This window comes from Botrytis sinoallii (assembly GCF_014898435.1).
Source record: "Botrytis sinoallii strain Bc 23 chromosome Unknown BSIN_004, whole genome shotgun sequence".
Lineage (NCBI taxonomy): Eukaryota > Fungi > Ascomycota > Leotiomycetes > Helotiales > Sclerotiniaceae > Botrytis > Botrytis sinoallii.
Window position 1 is genome coordinate 1853329 of NW_024066031.1, and position 18933 is coordinate 1872261.

The window sequence follows — 18933 nt, forward strand, 5'->3', positions numbered from 1 at the left end:
CTTCCTGTGGTCCCTCTTTGTTGGGTATATCAAACAGCAGGACGGGAGAACTTTCTACGCAACAAAATTTTATCTCCAAATTCAGCCGAAACGCTTCAACGCGATGAGACAACTCGCGTTGCAGTTCCCTTCCCAGTCATACCGAAAATTCAAATTTTTTCTACAGCTACCTAAAGAGTTATAAGTCATGATTAGAAAGTACGCCTTAATTGACTGTGAGCCACGAACTGTCATCACCAGACCTGTAAATATGTGCGAAGTGTTTTCCTGGCTTTCTCACCAGAATCTAATACGATACAAAGCCAAAGCATGCTACGATCTTGCGCGGCCTTCTACAGGCCTGTCATCTTTCTAGAAAAGAAGCTCTTAAGAATTACATTCCGGCATTTCGGTCGCCTATTGTTGGTCCTATTTATCTATGTTGACCCTAGTTAGGATTCTCTTACAACAAAGGACATGGAAGGATGGAAAAGCTTTATGTATCACGGTAAAACGGCAGAGGAGAGCTTGGCTAGTAATGGGCACTCCAAGATGGGAGCAGAAACAGCCAACTTCAGATGGAAGGGTCTTACGATTCCTATAATTTGGAAAGGAAATGCTTGAGCGGTTTAGATTGGTGGAGAGAGAAGCATGATCACATCGTTCGCAAAGAAAAGGTGTATCTCACCATAATTCATCAGCCGAACAAAAGCCTTGCATACTATAGTCCTAACATATCTGTATCAGGTAAGTGCTGCTTCGATGCATTTAAACTGATTGATATTCGTGACAGGACTTGTTTCACTTTTATATACGTAAGTTAGCTAGACCATGGAACTGTTGTCACTATTTCACGTTGTTGCGAACGAACTGATCAAGAAAGGTGTTTGAATGTTTCTGTTTCCCTCAACTGCCCTTGAACAAGAAGCCGTATCAAGCACTTACGCACAATTTCCAGATATGCACATCATGCCTTCTGTCTCGACCCATTTGATCTTCACATAGCATATTTGGATACAGATAACTCATAAAGATGCAAGTGCAGGTCGTTCACCAAGATAGCATTCATCCTTATCGTCTCCAAATTCCATGATAATAAATCGTTCTCAAAAATTCGCGTAAGAATATGCTAGTAACAGGTGAAAAATATACCGACAGACGGCCATTCCCAGATATATGTCTTGATTGAGCTTCCAGTAATATATCGGCATCTTGAGCATCGAAATCATTATGATGTTAGAACTACTATTCTGAAAATCGTCTTTGGCCTCCTAGTTCTCATCTTCGTTTGTTGACGGTATACGGAGATTTTTAGTGTGATGACTGTCATATTAGTACGAGAATCTCAAAAAATCCTCCTGTATACCTAATTTAATGTTTCTAATATATTTCAATGAAAATTGTATACTTCGAGAACTACAAGTTCTCCGAATATTCCGATTTTATATATCTTTCAAATCTTTATAGATGGTTGTATTTGATGAAAATATTATTGAAAATGAACCAAGATCTGGATTCCCGAGGCAAAGATTTGAAATGAACAGGATTAGATTTATGTAATGTTAAGCTTGCAACCCCGCAAGAGACACAAAAGGCTCCCAGACAGAGGAGACATCACTAGTAAGATTGAAAGATTAATGGAATCGTGAGAAGATGTATGTGCCTCTTGATTACTGATGCTAGCTAGTGATGCAGGATAAATCATTCCCTGATCTACCTTTCTGTAGTCAATGGAATGTGGAATTGGCTTTGACGGCTTAGGTCATTAAGCAATAAAAACCAATTATTAATGTATTTAACAAAGAGAGCTGGAATGTATTAGCTTAAGTTTCTCATCCTCTCTATTATAGAAACGGATTTAGGATTAAAGAGAGCTGGAATATACCAATCTCATTATTTTGTATTATCCAGCACAAAGCAGTTTTGTACTTTTAAATTCATTTCTTTGTTTTCATTTCTCTATACGAGTGTGTTATACTTCCTACTTCCCCCGCAACACAACCTGTCGAAACATCTCAAAGTCCAATCAGCTACTTTATAGGTCGCAATTTATGTTGAACTGTGCCACTAGCTATAAGAAAAATGTCTTTATATAAACCTTTCGAGGGAACGACAAAAGAAGAGCTCAAGCTCCACCGTCCGAAAAGTCCAGACTTCTTGATTTGTCACGTCTGTGGATTGAACTCCAGTTTACAGGAACATAATGCGTATGTCAGTCATGTAAAGGTCTCCATGAATTCTCTAGGGGTATGTGGTCTCTGGGTGAAAAGTACTTCTTGAAGGAACTCCCAAACACCCACAGGGAGATCCCACGAACCAAATTCGGACTATGCAGTAACCAAACTCTTGAGCGAGAATTCAAACGTTTCCTGTAGCAAAAGATATGCGTGGTTGGGAAGATAGCACCAGCTACTGGCGATTGATGGAGAGAGTCCCTGGCACAATACTCTGGGACGCTCAGCATGATCTCACTTTAGAGCAGCATCGCACAATCGGCACGGAAATAGCAGAGTATCTGGCGGAAGCACGCAAATTTACGTCGACAAAACCGGAAGCTCCAGATGGTAAGCCGATCAGAGATCAAGATTTTGGAGGCTTCATATTACGCTATAGATCTGATGACTACCGATCGAGAATAATGGTGGGCACGTACAGAACCCCGTATTCGTGACCGCTCCAGCATCCCGCGGGAAATGATAACGAAGTTCAAGGAGAGTTATCCCATCAAAGAAGGAGCAAAATATGTACTCTCTCATGGTGATCTCAACCCACGTAACATTCTGGTAAAAGATGGAAATGTTACTGCTATCATAGATTGGGAGCATGGAGGTTATCGTCCAGAATGGTGGGAATGGAGTGAGTGGCGTAGTGGGGACACGTGAGTCCGCTTTGAATTTTATCCGAGACCATCCAGACGAACTTACATGGTCATGGGTTGTTACAGAGCAGATGATACGGCTCGGTATCGATGTGGATGTTCCTGACGATGTGTTAGCCTGCAGGCGCATGTATAATAAATATGTTAGGGAGCCCTCAAGTAAGGAGGTACCTAAGTACGAGCATGAAGAATACGATAGGTATCTGTATTGGCATTGCACCAATTACAGACGTTATCTTAATGATAGGGATTTGCCAGCGGATTACCTTGCTGAAAGACGCAAAAAGGAGGTAAAGGAGGAAGCCAAAAGAGCAGCTATCATGCTGACCTTCGACAAGCTAAGCCCAGACGAGCAGGATATTTTCTTGACCGGAAAGATACAAAGGGGGGTCGGACGGTGAACGTCAAAGGCCTGGAAACTTGGATGATTTCGAACAGCTAGGACTCGACTAATGATAGCCTATAGTTATTTATTATGTATAGCGGGTGAATTATTCTTTATCGTTGCTGCTTTCTATTAACAAGCTTGTAATTAAAGTTGCGCAGTTTTTTCTCCTTTAAAGTCATCAAATTGTATACACGAAAATTGTAATTTTCTAGCTGTTGGTAGCTTCCAAAAAAAAAAAAAAAGGTTTTGATCCTTACAACAAATTACTAACACTGCGAAATGCCAAACAAAAATCTACTATAAATCCAATCTGCCATTATGTTATCCATTTAACAAGCCAGCACGTCTCTAAAATGAAATCCCTTTATTACATGATTAATCTCCCATGGCGTGCCCCCCAAAATGATTAACTTATCCTATGAAATTTCCACTTCAACTTCTCAATTTACCATTGCAATATCCATCTAACAAATTAAAGCGCCTCTACTGGATTTCCTTCACTGAACCATACATTTCCCACCGCATCTTGCCCTTAAGAATCCAAACTTCGTACCATCAAACTTGCCGCCTCGACAAATTTATTTAGGGGGAAGACGGCAGTCTCAGTAGCCTTGTAACGTCCCCCCAAAATATCATCAGGATTTTTCTGTGCGAAAGAAATCTTGACACTGCGATGTTCACAACTAGGAATCATGCGACAAGCCTTCTTTCCACAGTTCTCCGCGACTGCGATTAATGCTCTAAAGCAAACAATCGAATCTGAATAACCACATCTTTCATCTCTCCATCAGGAACACGTGCAACTTCTTGTCCTTTAGAAGTTCCAATATAATGCTCAATTGGTGCAATTGTTGTTGTGCTTCCCTCCTTATTTGTGACGATGTAATATTCGACGTAATCTTTAGTGGAGAGCAATGCCTTGCAAGTTTCGGTTTCGCAGCAAGCACGTTTGACATATTGTTCCGCTCACGATAAAGCCAATCAACTGTGACTACTTACAACACTCAAATTTTTGAAAATGAATCACACACATCATCTGAACCCGTCTCTACTTCAAACGATAGGATTCAACGTTATTGCCATAAAGAACAAAGGTTCGAAGATACTGAACGAACCCCAAGTCTCGCGGCCTATATCAGACTAGGGTAGAGATGCAAAATTGGAATGCTCGAGCCGGAGAGTGCGCAAAACTTCGTGCCATGAGCTCCTCATCTCAGCAAGATATCCAGGTCAAGAGCTCAAATACGAAGCCTTCTCAAACATAAAAGTTCTATCACGAAACATTAAGTCGGACACCAGACATAAAGACTAGCCGTCAGCAAACGAAACATGAGACAGTACGAGATACATATAAATGGATGAAACTTCAAACAAGGAAATCTTCTGTAGAGGTACCATCACGTTGAAATTCCTTTGTTGTTGAGGCGTTGAGTAGAACTGTGGCGTTATGACACAGTCAATACCAAGGAACTTTCCTTTCTGTCGGATGAATCATTTGTTTACCAATGTACATTTGGAGGAATGGAACGTCTTATACCGATATCAGACACTGAGACCATTGAGCACAGGCAAAGCCACCACACCTAGAACAGAAGAGAATTACAAAATAAGCTAAAAGTTGATGACTCTTCATTTCCAAGCCTTCAAGTCTCCAATTCGCTGTATTGGAGAATCGATGTCGGAAATTGTATGCTGGTAGTTATCAACACCTGTGGGGATGACAGTGTATGATTTAGCTGGAACCATTTCGGCCGTCAGTGCTGGAGGATCATGAGCACTGAAGGCTCGCAGTGTCAAATGAAGAGAATGGTTTAAAAAGGATTTGGAAGGAACCAGAGTGTCATCAAAATCTTTACCTCCTGGACGAGCATCTGATTCAAGCGTCGAACATGATTTCGGCGAAGTAGCACCTTCGCCATCCTGATAGTTGTTAGTAGCGTTACTAATCATGCTACCTGCACCAACAACATAAGAGCTTTTTCGATATCGATTTCACTGCTTTCCTGACAATCGCTGTCTCCCCTTTTACTTACGAGAAGATTCGTATTCAGTATAAAAGAACCGCAGCTGGGCGTCAGACGTTGCGTTTATAATCGCCCTAAGTGTGTTCAATTTTCTGGCTGAATGTCAAAATTTAATTTATTGATATGCGGATGTGATGGTATATAACTTGTGAATTGCAAGATGTATGATACTGAAGAGTTTTTCCAGGGTAGAGTTCCGGGCGGATTAAGATACCATCCTAGACAGCTTTAGTCAATGTGATACCACCCAAAAAGTAACAGGACTACAATACTGATTTGAAGTTCATAATACGTGTTGAAGAGCTCGATATCATCTTTTCACAAGCTTGTGTTAACACCAATGGGATTCAAATAAGATAGTGTCATCTTACTTAATTCAACTGTTGATTTTAGCATATGGTAACATCAGAAAAGACGTTATGAGCACTTGCTCTGTTAGCATTTTGTTCATTCAGAGAGCATAAGTGACAGAGGTGCAGGGCACCTGAATCAGCGATAAAAATTCATCATCACATTTCCATTTTCTACCTTCAAGTCAATCAATGTAATGTGTGGTATTCCAAAACCAGCCATAATCTCTAAACGCCTCGCGAATGCCACCAGTTACCTTGACTCCGCACCCAAAGATAGTGTGTCCTAGACAATCATACATAATATTACTTTTCGTTTGCCAAAACCATTTTCTCTCTTTCTGCTCGTCTCTTCGAAAATTGCTTCTTAGTATGTTTGCGTTCATTCTCTTGCCTGCGTTTAATGGCCTTGAGTTCCTCGGATTTTATCTCTCCAGCTTTCTTAATGACCTTAGGAACATGTCTGTGACGTTTGATGCGCCTAATCTCGGGCATATGAGCATATCGCTCCGACAATGCCTCGTTATATTCCAGAGCAGTCCGCTGTTTCGCCGATTTAATGCCTTCTCGCTTGGAAGCATTGGCTCTCCATAACCGAATGTTGCCATCATCCGAACCAGAAAGAATGAACTTAGAATCTGGTGTCCACCTTGCCGAAAAGACCCTCTGCATACGCTTGGTGTGGTAAATATCTCTCGAGTGCCCCTTGGTCCGGCTCCACAGCCTGACTGTCCTGTCGTATGATGCTGTAACGAGCTCTTCACCAGTTGGGCTGAATTCTACATCCATGCAAGCAGCAACATGACCCTTTAACACATTCAATGCTCTCTCCATCTTTCTCATATCGAAAATATAGACATTGTGATCTTCATTGGCTACCGCGAAATTGAATGCTTCCATAGGATTCCATGATATAGCATTCGAGGCAAAATTGAGTAGCGTTTTGTGAATGGGAAGTCCAGTCCGAAGATCATATAATACGACCGACCTATCAGTAGCGGTGGAAGCAAGTATAGAGGTTTCAACCTGATTAAATGCTACGTTAGTAATAGTATCAGTCGAATTTGGCCATTTCAAAACATCGGGTGGCGCATTTTGTTTTTCAAGATCGTATATCGAGATGACTCCAGATGCCGCTGCGAATGCGTTATTCGAACGGTGATGTGATAAACTTGTAAATGCATTGGTTCCCAACCATGTTGCCACGGGCGCAGATCCAGTAGTTGTATTGTAGGGGTCGAAAAGTTTGATCGATCGATCACTTGCGCAAGTTAGAAGTTTCTGGTCCCTCGTCCAACTCATGCCTTTGATAATATTCTCATGCGCACTAGTCTGCCATACCTCATCCCGAGAGGTCAAATCCCATACCTTCACAACACCATCGCCACTACCACTTGCAAAACGCTCGAGAGCATTGGGATCCTTTGCCATTGTGTAAACTCCATCGACATGTCCTTTTCCTAATTGCGCGATGAAAGGGGCGGCGAACATCCTTTCCATTTTTGTGGCATTGAGGGCGCGGGTGTATTCTCGGGCTCTCTCGAATGGATGTAATGCTGGATCTACAGAAAGTATCAATATCTGCCTCCCAGTGTCCTCCATAGAGTCAATTATACATACCAAGGTTGCGGGGCTGTTTGGCTTCAGACCCTGGGGCCTGAATGGACGCCCGACTGAGTGCTTTAATCTTCTGTAGAGTAGCTGAATTAGCAAAGTGTACAGATTAATGGTTGATTAGAATCTTAACTTGCCATATTAAAATCAGTGTGTTGTTGTCATTGTTGAAAATTTGAAAGTTATACCTGGTTGAAGTTATCGCAAAGAAATATTGAGGTGATGATAAAAATCCAGCTAAATAAATTTTTGCAGGGGTGTTGCTTTTTAGCGCAGTATCCACAAGCTCCAGGTTCCTAGTGGCATCGTAATGGCGAGTTTACCTACAAATGCGATTCCCTTCAAAACATCAAACACAACTTCACAACTCTACCCAAATTTAATTCTCTACAATTATCAAATATGGCACCAGCAGAATCATTAAGGATACAAGAAGCCCAAAAGCTGGCAAAGACAGATCCAAGAAAAGCAGAGGCAGAATACAAGGACATCATCTCCAAACCACCTTCAGTAACATCAGAAGCTTCTGTCCGAGAATATGAAACTGCGTTGGTGAGCTTGGGAGAATTGTATCGAGATGAAAAGTGAGCAGCATATAACCTAGAGCTTACTTAAATTTGGGCTAGTCACTGATTTCTGTATAGAAAAGCAAATGAGTTGGTAGATCTGATCACAACAAGCCGGACAGTATTATCATCATTCGCAAAAGCTAAAACAGCAAAGCTAGGTAAGAAGATTGGGGATTTCTATGCCTGCCAAATAGTGTTCTATATCATGGTATTGTTAGGATTCTGCTAATAAGCTTTTACTCCAGTGCGACAACTTCTGGATCTATTCAATGCCATTCCCAACACAACAGATACCCAAATTACCGTCACAAAATCATGCATCGAATGGGCCACATCCGAACGTCGTGGCTTCCTAAGACAGAACCTCGAAACCCGTCTTGTCAGCCTTTACATGATCAAGCAAGACTACTACGATGCTCTTACCCTCATCAACAGCCTCCTCCGCGAGCTCAAGCGTCTCGATGATAAGCTTGTCCTCGTCGAAGTTCAACTTCTGGAATCCCGCGTTTACCATGCTTTAGGAAACACAGCCAAAGGACGCGCCGCACTTACCGCTGCCAGAACAAGCGCTGCATCCGTGTATACCCCCCCTCTTCTCCAAGCCGGCCTCGATATGCAATCTGGAAAACTCCACGCCGAGGACAAAGACTTCAATACCGCATTCTCCTACTTTATCGAAGCGTTAGATGGATACCACACACAAGATGAGCCGGAGAAAGCCACTGCAGCACTTCAATATATGCTTCTTTGCAAAATTATGCTCAACCTTGCCGACGATGTCAACCAACTCATGACCTCCAAACAAGCCATCAAATATGCAGGCAAGAATCTCGAAGCCATGAAAGCCGTCGCTCGTGCCCACTCCAACCGTTCTCTAGAAGAATACGAAAAGGCACTTGGCGATTACCGTCATGAACTCGGCTCTGATGCCTTCATCCGCAACCATCTCCGTCGTCTCTACGATGCCATGTTGGAGCAGAATCTAATCAAAGTAATCGAGCCCTTTTCACGCGTCGAAATTGCCCATATTGCCAAGATGGTCGGTCTTGATACACAACAAGTGGAGAGAAAGCTATCACAGATGATTCTCGACAAGGTGATTATTGGAGTATTGGATCAAGGAGCTGGATGTCTGATTATTTACGATGAGACGGAGAGAGATGTAGGATATGATGCTGCATTGGCAACGATCGAGAAATTGAGCAGTGTGGTCGATGTGCTTTATACCAACCAAGCGAGTATGCTTGAGTAGGCTGGCGGCTGGAAGGCTAGATGAGGAGATAACGCATGCTTGTATCATAGAGGCGTAAAGATAAATGATATGATATGATATGAAATGGCTTTTAATTCTCGGTTCCAACATTCGAACGCATTTCCATTCGTGAATAATAAAGCGAACACAAATACAAGTGATGCCACCAAAACATGCACAACAAATTCTCTCTCGGTGTCCAATTTCTTCAATTCTCTTTCATCCTATTATAATATGGCTTCTTGCAATAATACACGTGATACTCCTGAGCGAAAACTCCGTACCCAAAACAGCCAAAAGAAGTGCCAGCAAACTCATTTTGCTTTTTACAGTCCACACGTTTCGCTCCCAAAATCATACATGCACGCTATGCTTATGCTACCCAGGTATCCCTCCATCCAAACATTCCTTGACTCCAAAGTGCTCCAAATGATGAGCGCGCTCGCTCGCTTCAGACAGCTCCAAATACAAGGTATACAAGAACCATAATGTGTTCCAGAAACCTAAAAAACCCACACGTACATATTTACAGAATAGAACAAAAAGAAAGTCGAGGTGGGTGATATGATTTATCCAATTATGCACCCGTCTCCCAGAATCCCATGTCCATTGACCAAAGCTCAACCATAGCTTTGATCAAACCACACTTTCCCATTCATCTGCAATGACAGTATCGACAATCATTAAGAACTAACCCCCTTCCGCCTCCTCTCCTCTCCTATTAGTAGCGCAAAAACCCTCTTTGCTACAACTGCCTCGTCCCATCCTGGAACTTCCCCCCTAAACTCATCCACCGCTTCTAAATGCCACTGTTCCAATCTCATCTTCTCATTCCCGATTTCTTTTCCCTCTTTATTACCATTTTTATAGACCCTGACCCCTCCCTCGCCAATCCCTACTCCTTTATCTTTGAGATTTACTATCTTTCCAATAGTCCACTAATAACTCTTGTGGAATTTCTTCTTCCGTATTTAGAGTTGGAAGATCCAGTTGAATTGACCTCGGAATCCGAGGCATCGTGGTTCTGATTCTCCGGCTTCCAGGTTTGTAGAATGGAGTCGAGAAGAAGCCAGTGATCGCGTGTCCAGTGTGTAGGAGAAAGTTGGGGGTTTGTAGGAGAACTGGGTTGTGGAGAGGAGGAAGCGAAGACGACGTTCTTGCTAGGGGAAGGTTGAGACGGCGGGGCAGTAGAGCGTAGAGGCGAGCGAAGTATAGATTTTGTAGGGGAAGGAGGAATGGGAGCTTCGAGACGATGTTGGGTCCATTTTGGCTTAGGATTTTGAAGCTGTTGATTTTCTGTTGTTTTGACGGGCGCGGATGTGTTAGGTACTGAAAGTTCGGAAGACGAACTCTGGGCAGGGTCAGGTTGGATCGCAGGAACTTTAAGCTTGTTGCTCCTGCTTGGCGATGTGTTTGTCAGAGCACCAACTAAGGACGATGATGATGTTTCTGGGGTTGGTAGATTGGTCCTTGTGGATCCAAAATTTCCAAAAATGCCCCTTATTGATTGAGAGATGGGTGCAGTTCGCGCATCACCATTCTCACGAACTCGAGGTTGGAATCCTACTTTTTGGGGAATGGGAGCAAATGAGCTCGTTTCTTCCTCGGTATCACCAGATAAACTGTCCTGAGGAGGGTCGAAGTGTGACGCCCGAGGAGATGGTAACTCTTTCGATGATCGTCCTTCAGCGCTCGGCCCTTCTCTATTAGAAAGAGTTGGTAGACCGCCAAATGGCGATGACCGTAGAAGTGCAGATATATCAGGCTTCGTATTACCTAGGCTACGAATCTTTGGCTGAAAATTCTGCTTCTGTGGTATCTGCCACCCAGACAAGTCAAGGGTTGAGTCACTTTCAGGTTGAGGATTTTTTGGAGAGCTTTTCGATACATCAGCCTGCTTCGAAACGCTTTTTGGCGAGGGCTCTTCGACCATGGGGGCTTCTGCGTCATGGTCAGGTAATGGGCTAGCAAGCTCATCGCTATACACTAAACGCTTGCTATTTGTTCTCCACGGGCTAGGAATTTTACTTCGTTTAGGTCGTTCCGCGTGGTCGGATTTGTCAGAGTGAAGCTGATTTTCCTGATTGGAAGCATCTAGGGTCTCCAGTAAGAGTCCAAAGCTTTCATCGTCTTCAAATTCTTCTTCTTCATGGTTATCGACACTATTGTCGGCATTATCATCGTCTTCAAGATTGATACGCATCTTTCCGGGTAAATTTTCCTGTTCTTCATCTGCAACCAGATCGTTATCATCGTCTTCATTTCTATCGTCATCATCATCGGAACTTAGAAACATAACTTCATCGGTACTGGCTGTAGAGATTTGTTTACTTATCGCAGCTCGTTCTGCTGCCCATTTCTCTTGTAGGCTACTCAAAGTTCTTTTAGTCTCCACGGGCTTTTTCTCCAATGACGATGACGACGGCACTGGTTTTTCAACAGCTCCGTTGCGGTCAGTCTCTTCAAGCTGCGAATTCATAGAATTGATGGTTCTTGACGACTCGTGTTGAGGAATGACCGCCGCATTTATAGAAACAGACATGCGACGGCTACTAGGTAGTTCAAGATTGACATTTTGTGATTTATCCATAGATGGACGTCTTTGCGCTGCTCCATTTCCAACAAATGGGTCCTCGTCGAGAACAGGCCTACTCCAGCTTCTTCTTCGCGAATGTTTCGAACCCAAGTCTCCATTATGATCTAGTTTTGGCAGCGACGTTTGAGGCTGCTCAGCGGGCATAGAACGACTAATATTGGTATCTGGATATGCGCTTGAGCTAGATCTTCTCCCTGTTGCTGGACTCTTAAATGGGCTAGCTAGACTCTCGGATCTACTTCTGGGCAATGATGATGGTATAACAATATCTTGCAAAATACGGCCAGCTTTTTCAGCTGGTGATGACGCATTTGTGTTTGAAGATTCTGGCCTCTCGGATGGTTGCCTTGGTGGCTGGATAGGTGGTGGCAATGTGGGGGATGAGAACACAATAGCTGGAGTCTGTGTCAGCTTAAGGTTTGTTTGCCGTTGCTGTTGAACATGTGCTGTATATGTAAATCTGCGTGGTGCAATTGCAGGCGGCGAGGAATGGATTTGCGAGTTGATGAAGGATTCTTCAGCGAGGTTTTCAGTATCTTGACTTCCTGTTAATTTGCCCCTATTATTTTTTATCGAAGTTGACTGCTTAGATTCTTTCGTTGGTGGCGAGGGGCGATTTGGATGGCTTTGGCGATGTTGCAAGATGTAATGATTTCGCGCGATCTTGTGACAGCTTGGAATTTGTCTTAGGATCGGGTACCAACTTCTTTGTTGAACTCGGCCGAAGCGGTGCTTTGCGCATTAAACGTGGGGTGGCAGCGTCAAGTGGAGCTGCATGCTTGGTAGACGATGAATCCTCGATTAATCCTCCAGCTGTTTTAGGAGGCTTGATACGAGTATCCGACAGGCTGCTATCGGCATAACCGGCTACATTTTCTCCAACTACCGCGGAACTTCCTGGATATGACATCTCAACGCCCCTTTTTCGCGCTGGGGCTGGGGTTGCGGCCTCGAGAATCTCGGGTGGTATGCTTGAAAATGAATCATCAACTCGAGCTTCCTGGACGCGGAAAATTTGAGGATTCTTAAGTTTCTTGCCTGGTGTTGCAGCCTCAAGGATCTCTGGTGCTACACTCGAAAATGAGTTGTGCTGTACGGTATTTTGGACTGAAAGAATATTTTTATTCTGAGGACGTGCGGCCAAGTTTTGCCCCTCATCTGGGAGTACTCCGTTCAACGGTTTCCTCAACGACGGTACAGAATCAAGCGATATCAGACTAAATCCTTCACTCTCCATGATAGTGTCAAACTCGGGTCTATGATCCATATCATCGTCCATCTCATCTTCAAAATCCTCTTCTTGCATATCTTCAGTAGCATTGTCCACTTTTCCGTCGGAAAATTGTCCTATCTCACGCGTTTCATCAAAATCTTCATCCGTCTCATCATCAAAACCATCGCCCCCAAAATCGCCATTGTCGTCATCATCTTCAATGGGACCGTTTGATTCCAGAGATGGAGCACCATTTCTCAAACTTTCACTCAAAAAACTCGTTTCCTCTTGTGCCCTATTTGACGAACTTGGCATTTGAGATGTCTCCAAAACGCTTGACCAACCTGTTGTTGGGGGCGTTTCTTCTCCAGGGTGAAATCTTGCAATGACAACATCCTCTTCAGCATCTTCACTACTTGGGAAAGTCGATGTGGATTGATAGGCGGGGTACTGGGAAATTGGACTTTCCGAATTGGCATCAATGGTTGCCAAAAGATCAATCTCTTCCGGCATCAATCCCTCATGAATGTCAGCCTCTACCACCTTAGGCTCGGCATTGGGAGTCTGTGCTTGCTCTACCACATCACTTCCGTCTGATAGTCGTATTTCTTCTCGCAGCCGAGACCTTGGCCTACCACGACCTCTCTTAACCACACTCGATGGGACCAAATCCGAACTAGCTTTTCTCTTACGCGGTGTCGCCTTTTGATAACTTTTGCTGACTTTGATCGTGATCTAGAATTTCCCGCCGAGACTTCTTCGTCGTTGACATCTTGGCTTTGGTTGTCTACCTCCCCTCCAACACTTTTTCGTCCACGCTTTCCGACTCGATTCAAAGTGCCTTGTTTTTGGACCGGAGTATTTGATTTCCTTGGACGACCTCTGGGCCTCTTCGGTGTTACCTCATATCGAATGCTATTATCATTTTCGGAGTCCGAAAGCCCTCGTAATGGCACTGTTGTCGTCGTCGTTCGCTCTATTCGACGGGGGTACCGGCGCAGGTGTAGGTGAACTGAAATTATGAGGTCTGAGGTTCGCATGATCGTCCTCGCTGTCCGAATCTTCTGCTTCTACTGTAACTCTGATTTTTTGTGGTGATAATGTATTTCCCACATCCAATTCAAAGATTTGTTTTTTTGGAGAACTGGCTGGTAATGGCAGTGACAAACGCGATGAGGGAGTCTTTCGTCGTTTCGTACTCGGTGGTGCCTGGTATGTCAAGGAGTCGGCGAGGGGATCTGGGGAAGATAGCAAGGCTTCATCCATGCCGTATTGGACCATCATAACAATTAATGCGCAAGAGCGCGATAAATAAATGAAAATCCTCTGCTTCTATGTTCTAATGGAGATAGATATATGAAGATCATTCACTGTCAAACTAATCCAATAATTTCATGTTATGCGGGGGCGTGTATAATTCGTTGTGAATATTGTCGCAAAATGATGTCTCTATAATCTTTTGAATATTTGAGTTGCGACGATGCGGTTTGTTTACATTGAAGTAAACTTAATTTACAGGCAATTTAGTAACACAATCTTATTGGTTGATGAGTGGGTTCGCTTAGTAATCACTCATCCTTGAAACACAACGTTGGAATCATCGTTGGACCAAAACTTTTATGATGCTGCACTACCATCTAATTTCTGTTATTTAGGGAAGCATATACTCTAGTGACTGTACTAGAACTTGACTAAATACACCAAGAATTGTTCGTCTTCTTGAGTTTCAGTGAACTCAGGCAAACATACATCAAGAGTTTCAGAGCTTATTAGCGACGAAGGGCTTTTGTTATCATCTAGATAGGTAGGCTGGATTAACACCGTGTTTCTACTTTCACTACCCCTCATAATGCCTTGGCAATGCCCGTGTTCTTGTCTACTATGCGTAGATACCTCGTTATCAAAGGTAGCAAAGGTAGCGGTAGCTTAATGGCATGGTGATTGATGTATGAACTATAGATTCATCGCGAATGTATCTCTAGACCTACACATCAATGATTCATTCAGTAATTACCTTGCATTAATCATGGTGAGACTCATCGAACTGATTTCCAATGTGTCAAGGCACCACCCTTGCACATAGTGTCTTGAGGCTCTCTGTTGCTGTTGTGCTATCTCTACGTAAGCGAAAAGACAGGCGGAAATTGAGTACCTTTTTAAAGGACTTTTTTGTTAGATTATAAATTCATTTCAAATTAAATATCGAAATTTCAAAAAACCAAACGAAAATTTGAGTTTTCTTTGTATTGATAGTGAATAGTTTTATTATTTAATATTACATCGAAAAGAGATCTTAGTTGTTGAAGGTCTTTCGAATGATAGTCAATTCCCGTCTGTTTTTTTGCTTACGTAGAGGCTTTATAGGAATAGAAAAGTCGACTATTCAAGCGACTGCAGTATAATAAACGAACTACTAACTTTGTAAAGTCAAAGCGTAAAAGTGTATCTACCTCCAGCTATCTAAGATTACCTAGGTACCCTCGAGCTTCCCAAGTGCCCACCTAGCAGGCAACCAGGTAATAACTGAATCTGGGGTAAATCATGAAGATGGCTCGAGGATGGCTAGCTTACTAATTGTAAACTGAATAATTCAAACTTTGATTGGTCTAAATTCTATTTGTCAATAAAAACCTAAATATTACGCGTATACTCCTAGTGCTCCAACTTAGCACGCTTACCTAATAATTGATTACTCAGTTCCAGCAAGCCGATTTGTTGCATCACTCACCTCCGGCTAGTCACTCACCAACTTCAAAGGAGATATCGCGGTATTCCGAAACCACTTTGCCACATGGCGTGCTACTGCTTGAATAGTCATCTAGCCCTCGGCTTTTGGGAAGGGAGTCGTACACTTTTCGACGGTGATAAGATATGGTCGAGTAATCTCACCCCTCGATTTCTAAGATCTCAATGACGTGCTAGCACGGCACTGTTTTCGTTGCTTACAATATCAGAATTTGTTGTTACACACTCTTTGTACTTACGATATACGTCTGCATATATATACATCTATATCCATTGCTATTAATTCATTTTCTTTACTTATATTAATACAGCACAGCAATTCAAACACATCTCCATATACATACATTCGCATCCATTTGTTAGACTATACTTGCTAAACAATCAAAATACACTTGACTACGTCACTCCTACGACATTTGAGAATCATCCCAGAACTCAAAGCACGCATAGACAATTCAACATCATGACAACCGCCGCACCTATCCACAACACACCTGCCCACAACCTTTCTCCATCGTCACGGATTGAAGCCGCCGGTCAAATCAAAAGCAAAGAGAGTAGTTTTGTCCCTCGCGGCGATACAATCGTCACCCTCAATTATTTCAGACCACCCGAAGACGGCTCTGTACCTTTCAATTACGTCGAAGAACCACCTCAAGGACAACCTCAACGCAACTTTGGCGATTTTGATATCCAAGTCCCCATCAGCGATATCCGCGGTAAAGAATCACTATACAACCTCAACAAAGATGCATTCGAAGTAATCCTCGGAGTTCCAGAGTCTGCAGAAAGGGAATTCAGAGACGATGAATCAATCAAAAGAAACTACTATCCCGAAGTCGAGAAATTAGTCTTGGATAACGTCCCCGGCTCGAACAAGGTGTTTATTTTTGACCACACTGTTCGTCGCTCAAATCCCAATGCTCATCGGGGTCCCGTCGCAAGAGTCCACATCGATCAAACCTTGAAATCAGCCAAGCAACGTGTCCATCGTCATTTGCCCGAAGAAGCAGAGAAACTTCTTCAAGGTCGATTCAGAATTATAAATGTATGGCGGCCAATCAATGGAGTTGTTCAAGGGAACCCACTAGCGTTCGCTAGCTCGGCAACTACTCTCGACCAAGATGTCATCCCGGTCGAACATCGATATCCAGATACAACTGGTGAAACAGCGGGTATCCGATACAACGAGGGACAAAAATGGCATTACCTGTCTGGAATGCAGAACGATGAGCGATTGTTCCTGGAGTGCTTCGACAGTGAATCGTTGAAGCCTGGTACTGAGGTTCAGGGTGGCAGAGTACCCCATACTGCATTTGAAGATCCTCGAACACCCGAGGGTGCAAAAGGAAGAGAGAGTATCGAAGTTAGATGCTTGGTTTTTGGTCCTTGAGGTTCAAATCGAATGGTAGTGCACAGGCGATAGAGCGTATTGATTCGGAGTTGTGATTTAGCATTAGGGTTAGCATACATGATCGAAATTACAAACTATTCAAACATCGTTTCGTCTTTACATCATTTCTTCTTTCGTAGAGTGAAGAATTCGTGAATACATAGGGATACGCACATACAAACACAACAATTTCTCATCCCTTTCTCTCTCTTCAGAAGATACCTACCCGGCATTGATCAAGTTAGTTAGCGACGTAGAAACACCATCCAAAGCATGCATGTGTGAACAACCCATCATATCCACCCATCTACCCCGAGTCAGTATATACCACATCAGCAATTCTCCTCGCCTCTAGAGAAATCAGAAATCAGAAATCATAATAAAACAAAAGTATACATATAACCAACATTAGAAAATCGTTACTAACAATAGCGCAGTACAGTTGTCACGGGGTGATACTAAGCCCTTTCTGTTCTGTCCTGTCCTGTTATATATATGAGAGTAAGATAGAACTTCCAGTTCTACCTCCTAATCTTTTGGGCGTTTAGTTCAGCGGTAAAGCTTCTGAATACTCCCAGAGGTGATCCTGTGACAACAATAGAATTTAATCATATCAAACTAAGATATATCGGAATCTTGAATATTCATATATCGAAACAATTTCCTCATTTGATTACTTTTTACCTGATAACATTAGAATTTTAAGCAAAATCAAAATATCAGATACTTTTTTTTTTCCTTTTATCGTACAGGACAATAGCATATCACAATGGAGGGGAATGATTGAACAATAATAGTATAAATATGAAAATATATATATCGCTAGGATTATAACAAGAATTAATCTCTTTTTGTAGAAAAGAGATAGGATTATATACTGGATAATCTTTAGATTTCGATTATAAAAGCAATAATCAATCCTACAATCAATCCGGTTATTATTATTCCGCTCCAGAGTATTCTATATATTGCATTTTTAATTATTATATAATCTAATCTATATGATATACAATATCGTTTTCGTCACACCTTTTTTTTCTTTTACAAATCCGAGATATTTTTTAATAAGAGATATAAATAATTAAATAATCTTTTTTTAATCAAATAAATAAGATTAACTATTATCATATAATTATATAAATAAATAAAATTATCTAGATATTCACTACCGAAGCTGAAAAAATTTAGTGTAAATTTTATTAAAACGCTTAAATTATAATTATTTATCAAAAGTTTCTTTATATCGAGTTTAATTCATTAATTTTTTTAGTTGAGTTTAGTATAGTTAAGATCTATTATAATATTCGTATTTATTATATATCTATCTATAATATTTTATAATAATTAACTATTATTGTTATATTATACTTATTATATATCTATCTATAACGTGGTTTATCAGTGGGTCGGCCATATCAGTGGATCGGCCACTTTTACCTCGAATTATTATCCTAAAGCTATATTATTCAACAACGATTAAATCAATTGATTGAAACTATAAAGAATCTAATAATCTAGGATCTATTATATTATTTTGATAAGTTCTTGTATTATACCCAGTCTTTCTGTATTTACTATAGCATCGACTAGAAGATGCTTCCCTATTAGAATTCTCCCCTTTTTGACACTCGTTGTGTTAAATCTAAATATCAACCTTTTGCTGAAATAATATATCTTCAGCCTTTTGTCTAGTAAGTACTTCTCCATTATGTAATTGAATCTTTTTAGCATGTCGATATTTACTTAATGTTTTATTTGCTTTTTGAAGTATATGATTCTCTGTACTTAAAAGTGTATTTTTATAAGCTAATCTCTTTATACCTTTAGCTAAAGTCAATACAATCTCAAATATAGGTGTAGGAAAGCTTGATTGATGGTAAGCTATTTGAGATTTCACTAAAATTGATTGTGAAAGAGCTTTAGTTGGATTGT

At 41.7% G+C, this 18933-nt stretch overlaps 6 protein-coding genes across 6 annotated transcripts; 3 read left to right on the top strand and 3 right to left on the bottom strand.

The window, feature by feature from the left end:
* Positions 1-2362: 2362 nt before the first annotated feature.
* On the top strand, positions 2363-3258 carry EAF02_002999 (uncharacterized protein; the record flags this gene model as incomplete). Its single annotated transcript, XM_038899047.1, has 3 exons — positions 2363-2543; positions 2635-2835; positions 2885-3258. 3 exons carry the CDS (start codon positions 2363-2365, stop codon positions 3256-3258), a joined length of 756 nt encoding a protein of 251 aa, XP_038761335.1.
* A 2667-nt stretch (positions 3259-5925) lies between these two features.
* EAF02_003000 (uncharacterized protein) lies at positions 5926-7373 on the bottom strand (the record flags this gene model as incomplete). Its single annotated transcript, XM_038899048.1, has 3 exons — positions 5926-7181; positions 7240-7309; positions 7371-7373. The coding sequence occupies 3 exons, from the start codon at positions 7371-7373 to the stop codon at positions 5926-5928; spliced, it is 1329 nt and encodes a 442-aa protein (XP_038761336.1).
* A 262-nt stretch (positions 7374-7635) lies between these two features.
* On the top strand, positions 7636-9054 carry EAF02_003001 (uncharacterized protein; the record flags this gene model as incomplete). Its single annotated transcript, XM_038899049.1, has 3 exons — positions 7636-7817; positions 7878-7960; positions 8048-9054. 3 exons carry the CDS (start codon positions 7636-7638, stop codon positions 9052-9054), a joined length of 1272 nt encoding a protein of 423 aa, XP_038761337.1.
* A 919-nt stretch (positions 9055-9973) lies between these two features.
* On the bottom strand, positions 9974-13635 carry EAF02_003002 (uncharacterized protein; the record flags this gene model as incomplete). The annotated part of the gene is made up of 3 exons (XM_038899050.1): positions 9974-12275; positions 12355-13494; positions 13556-13635. The coding sequence occupies 3 exons, from the start codon at positions 13633-13635 to the stop codon at positions 9974-9976; spliced, it is 3522 nt and encodes a 1173-aa protein (XP_038761338.1).
* A 149-nt stretch (positions 13636-13784) lies between these two features.
* EAF02_003003 (uncharacterized protein) lies at positions 13785-14147 on the bottom strand (the record flags this gene model as incomplete). Its single annotated transcript, XM_038899051.1, has 1 exon — positions 13785-14147. The coding sequence occupies one exon, from the start codon at positions 14145-14147 to the stop codon at positions 13785-13787; it is 363 nt and encodes a 120-aa protein (XP_038761339.1).
* Positions 14148-16071: 1924 nt separating this feature from the next.
* EAF02_003004 (uncharacterized protein) lies at positions 16072-17001 on the top strand (the record flags this gene model as incomplete). The annotated part of the gene is made up of 1 exon (XM_038899052.1): positions 16072-17001. One exon carries the CDS (start codon positions 16072-16074, stop codon positions 16999-17001), a length of 930 nt encoding a protein of 309 aa, XP_038761340.1.
* Between the last annotated feature and the right edge of the window lie 1932 nt (positions 17002-18933).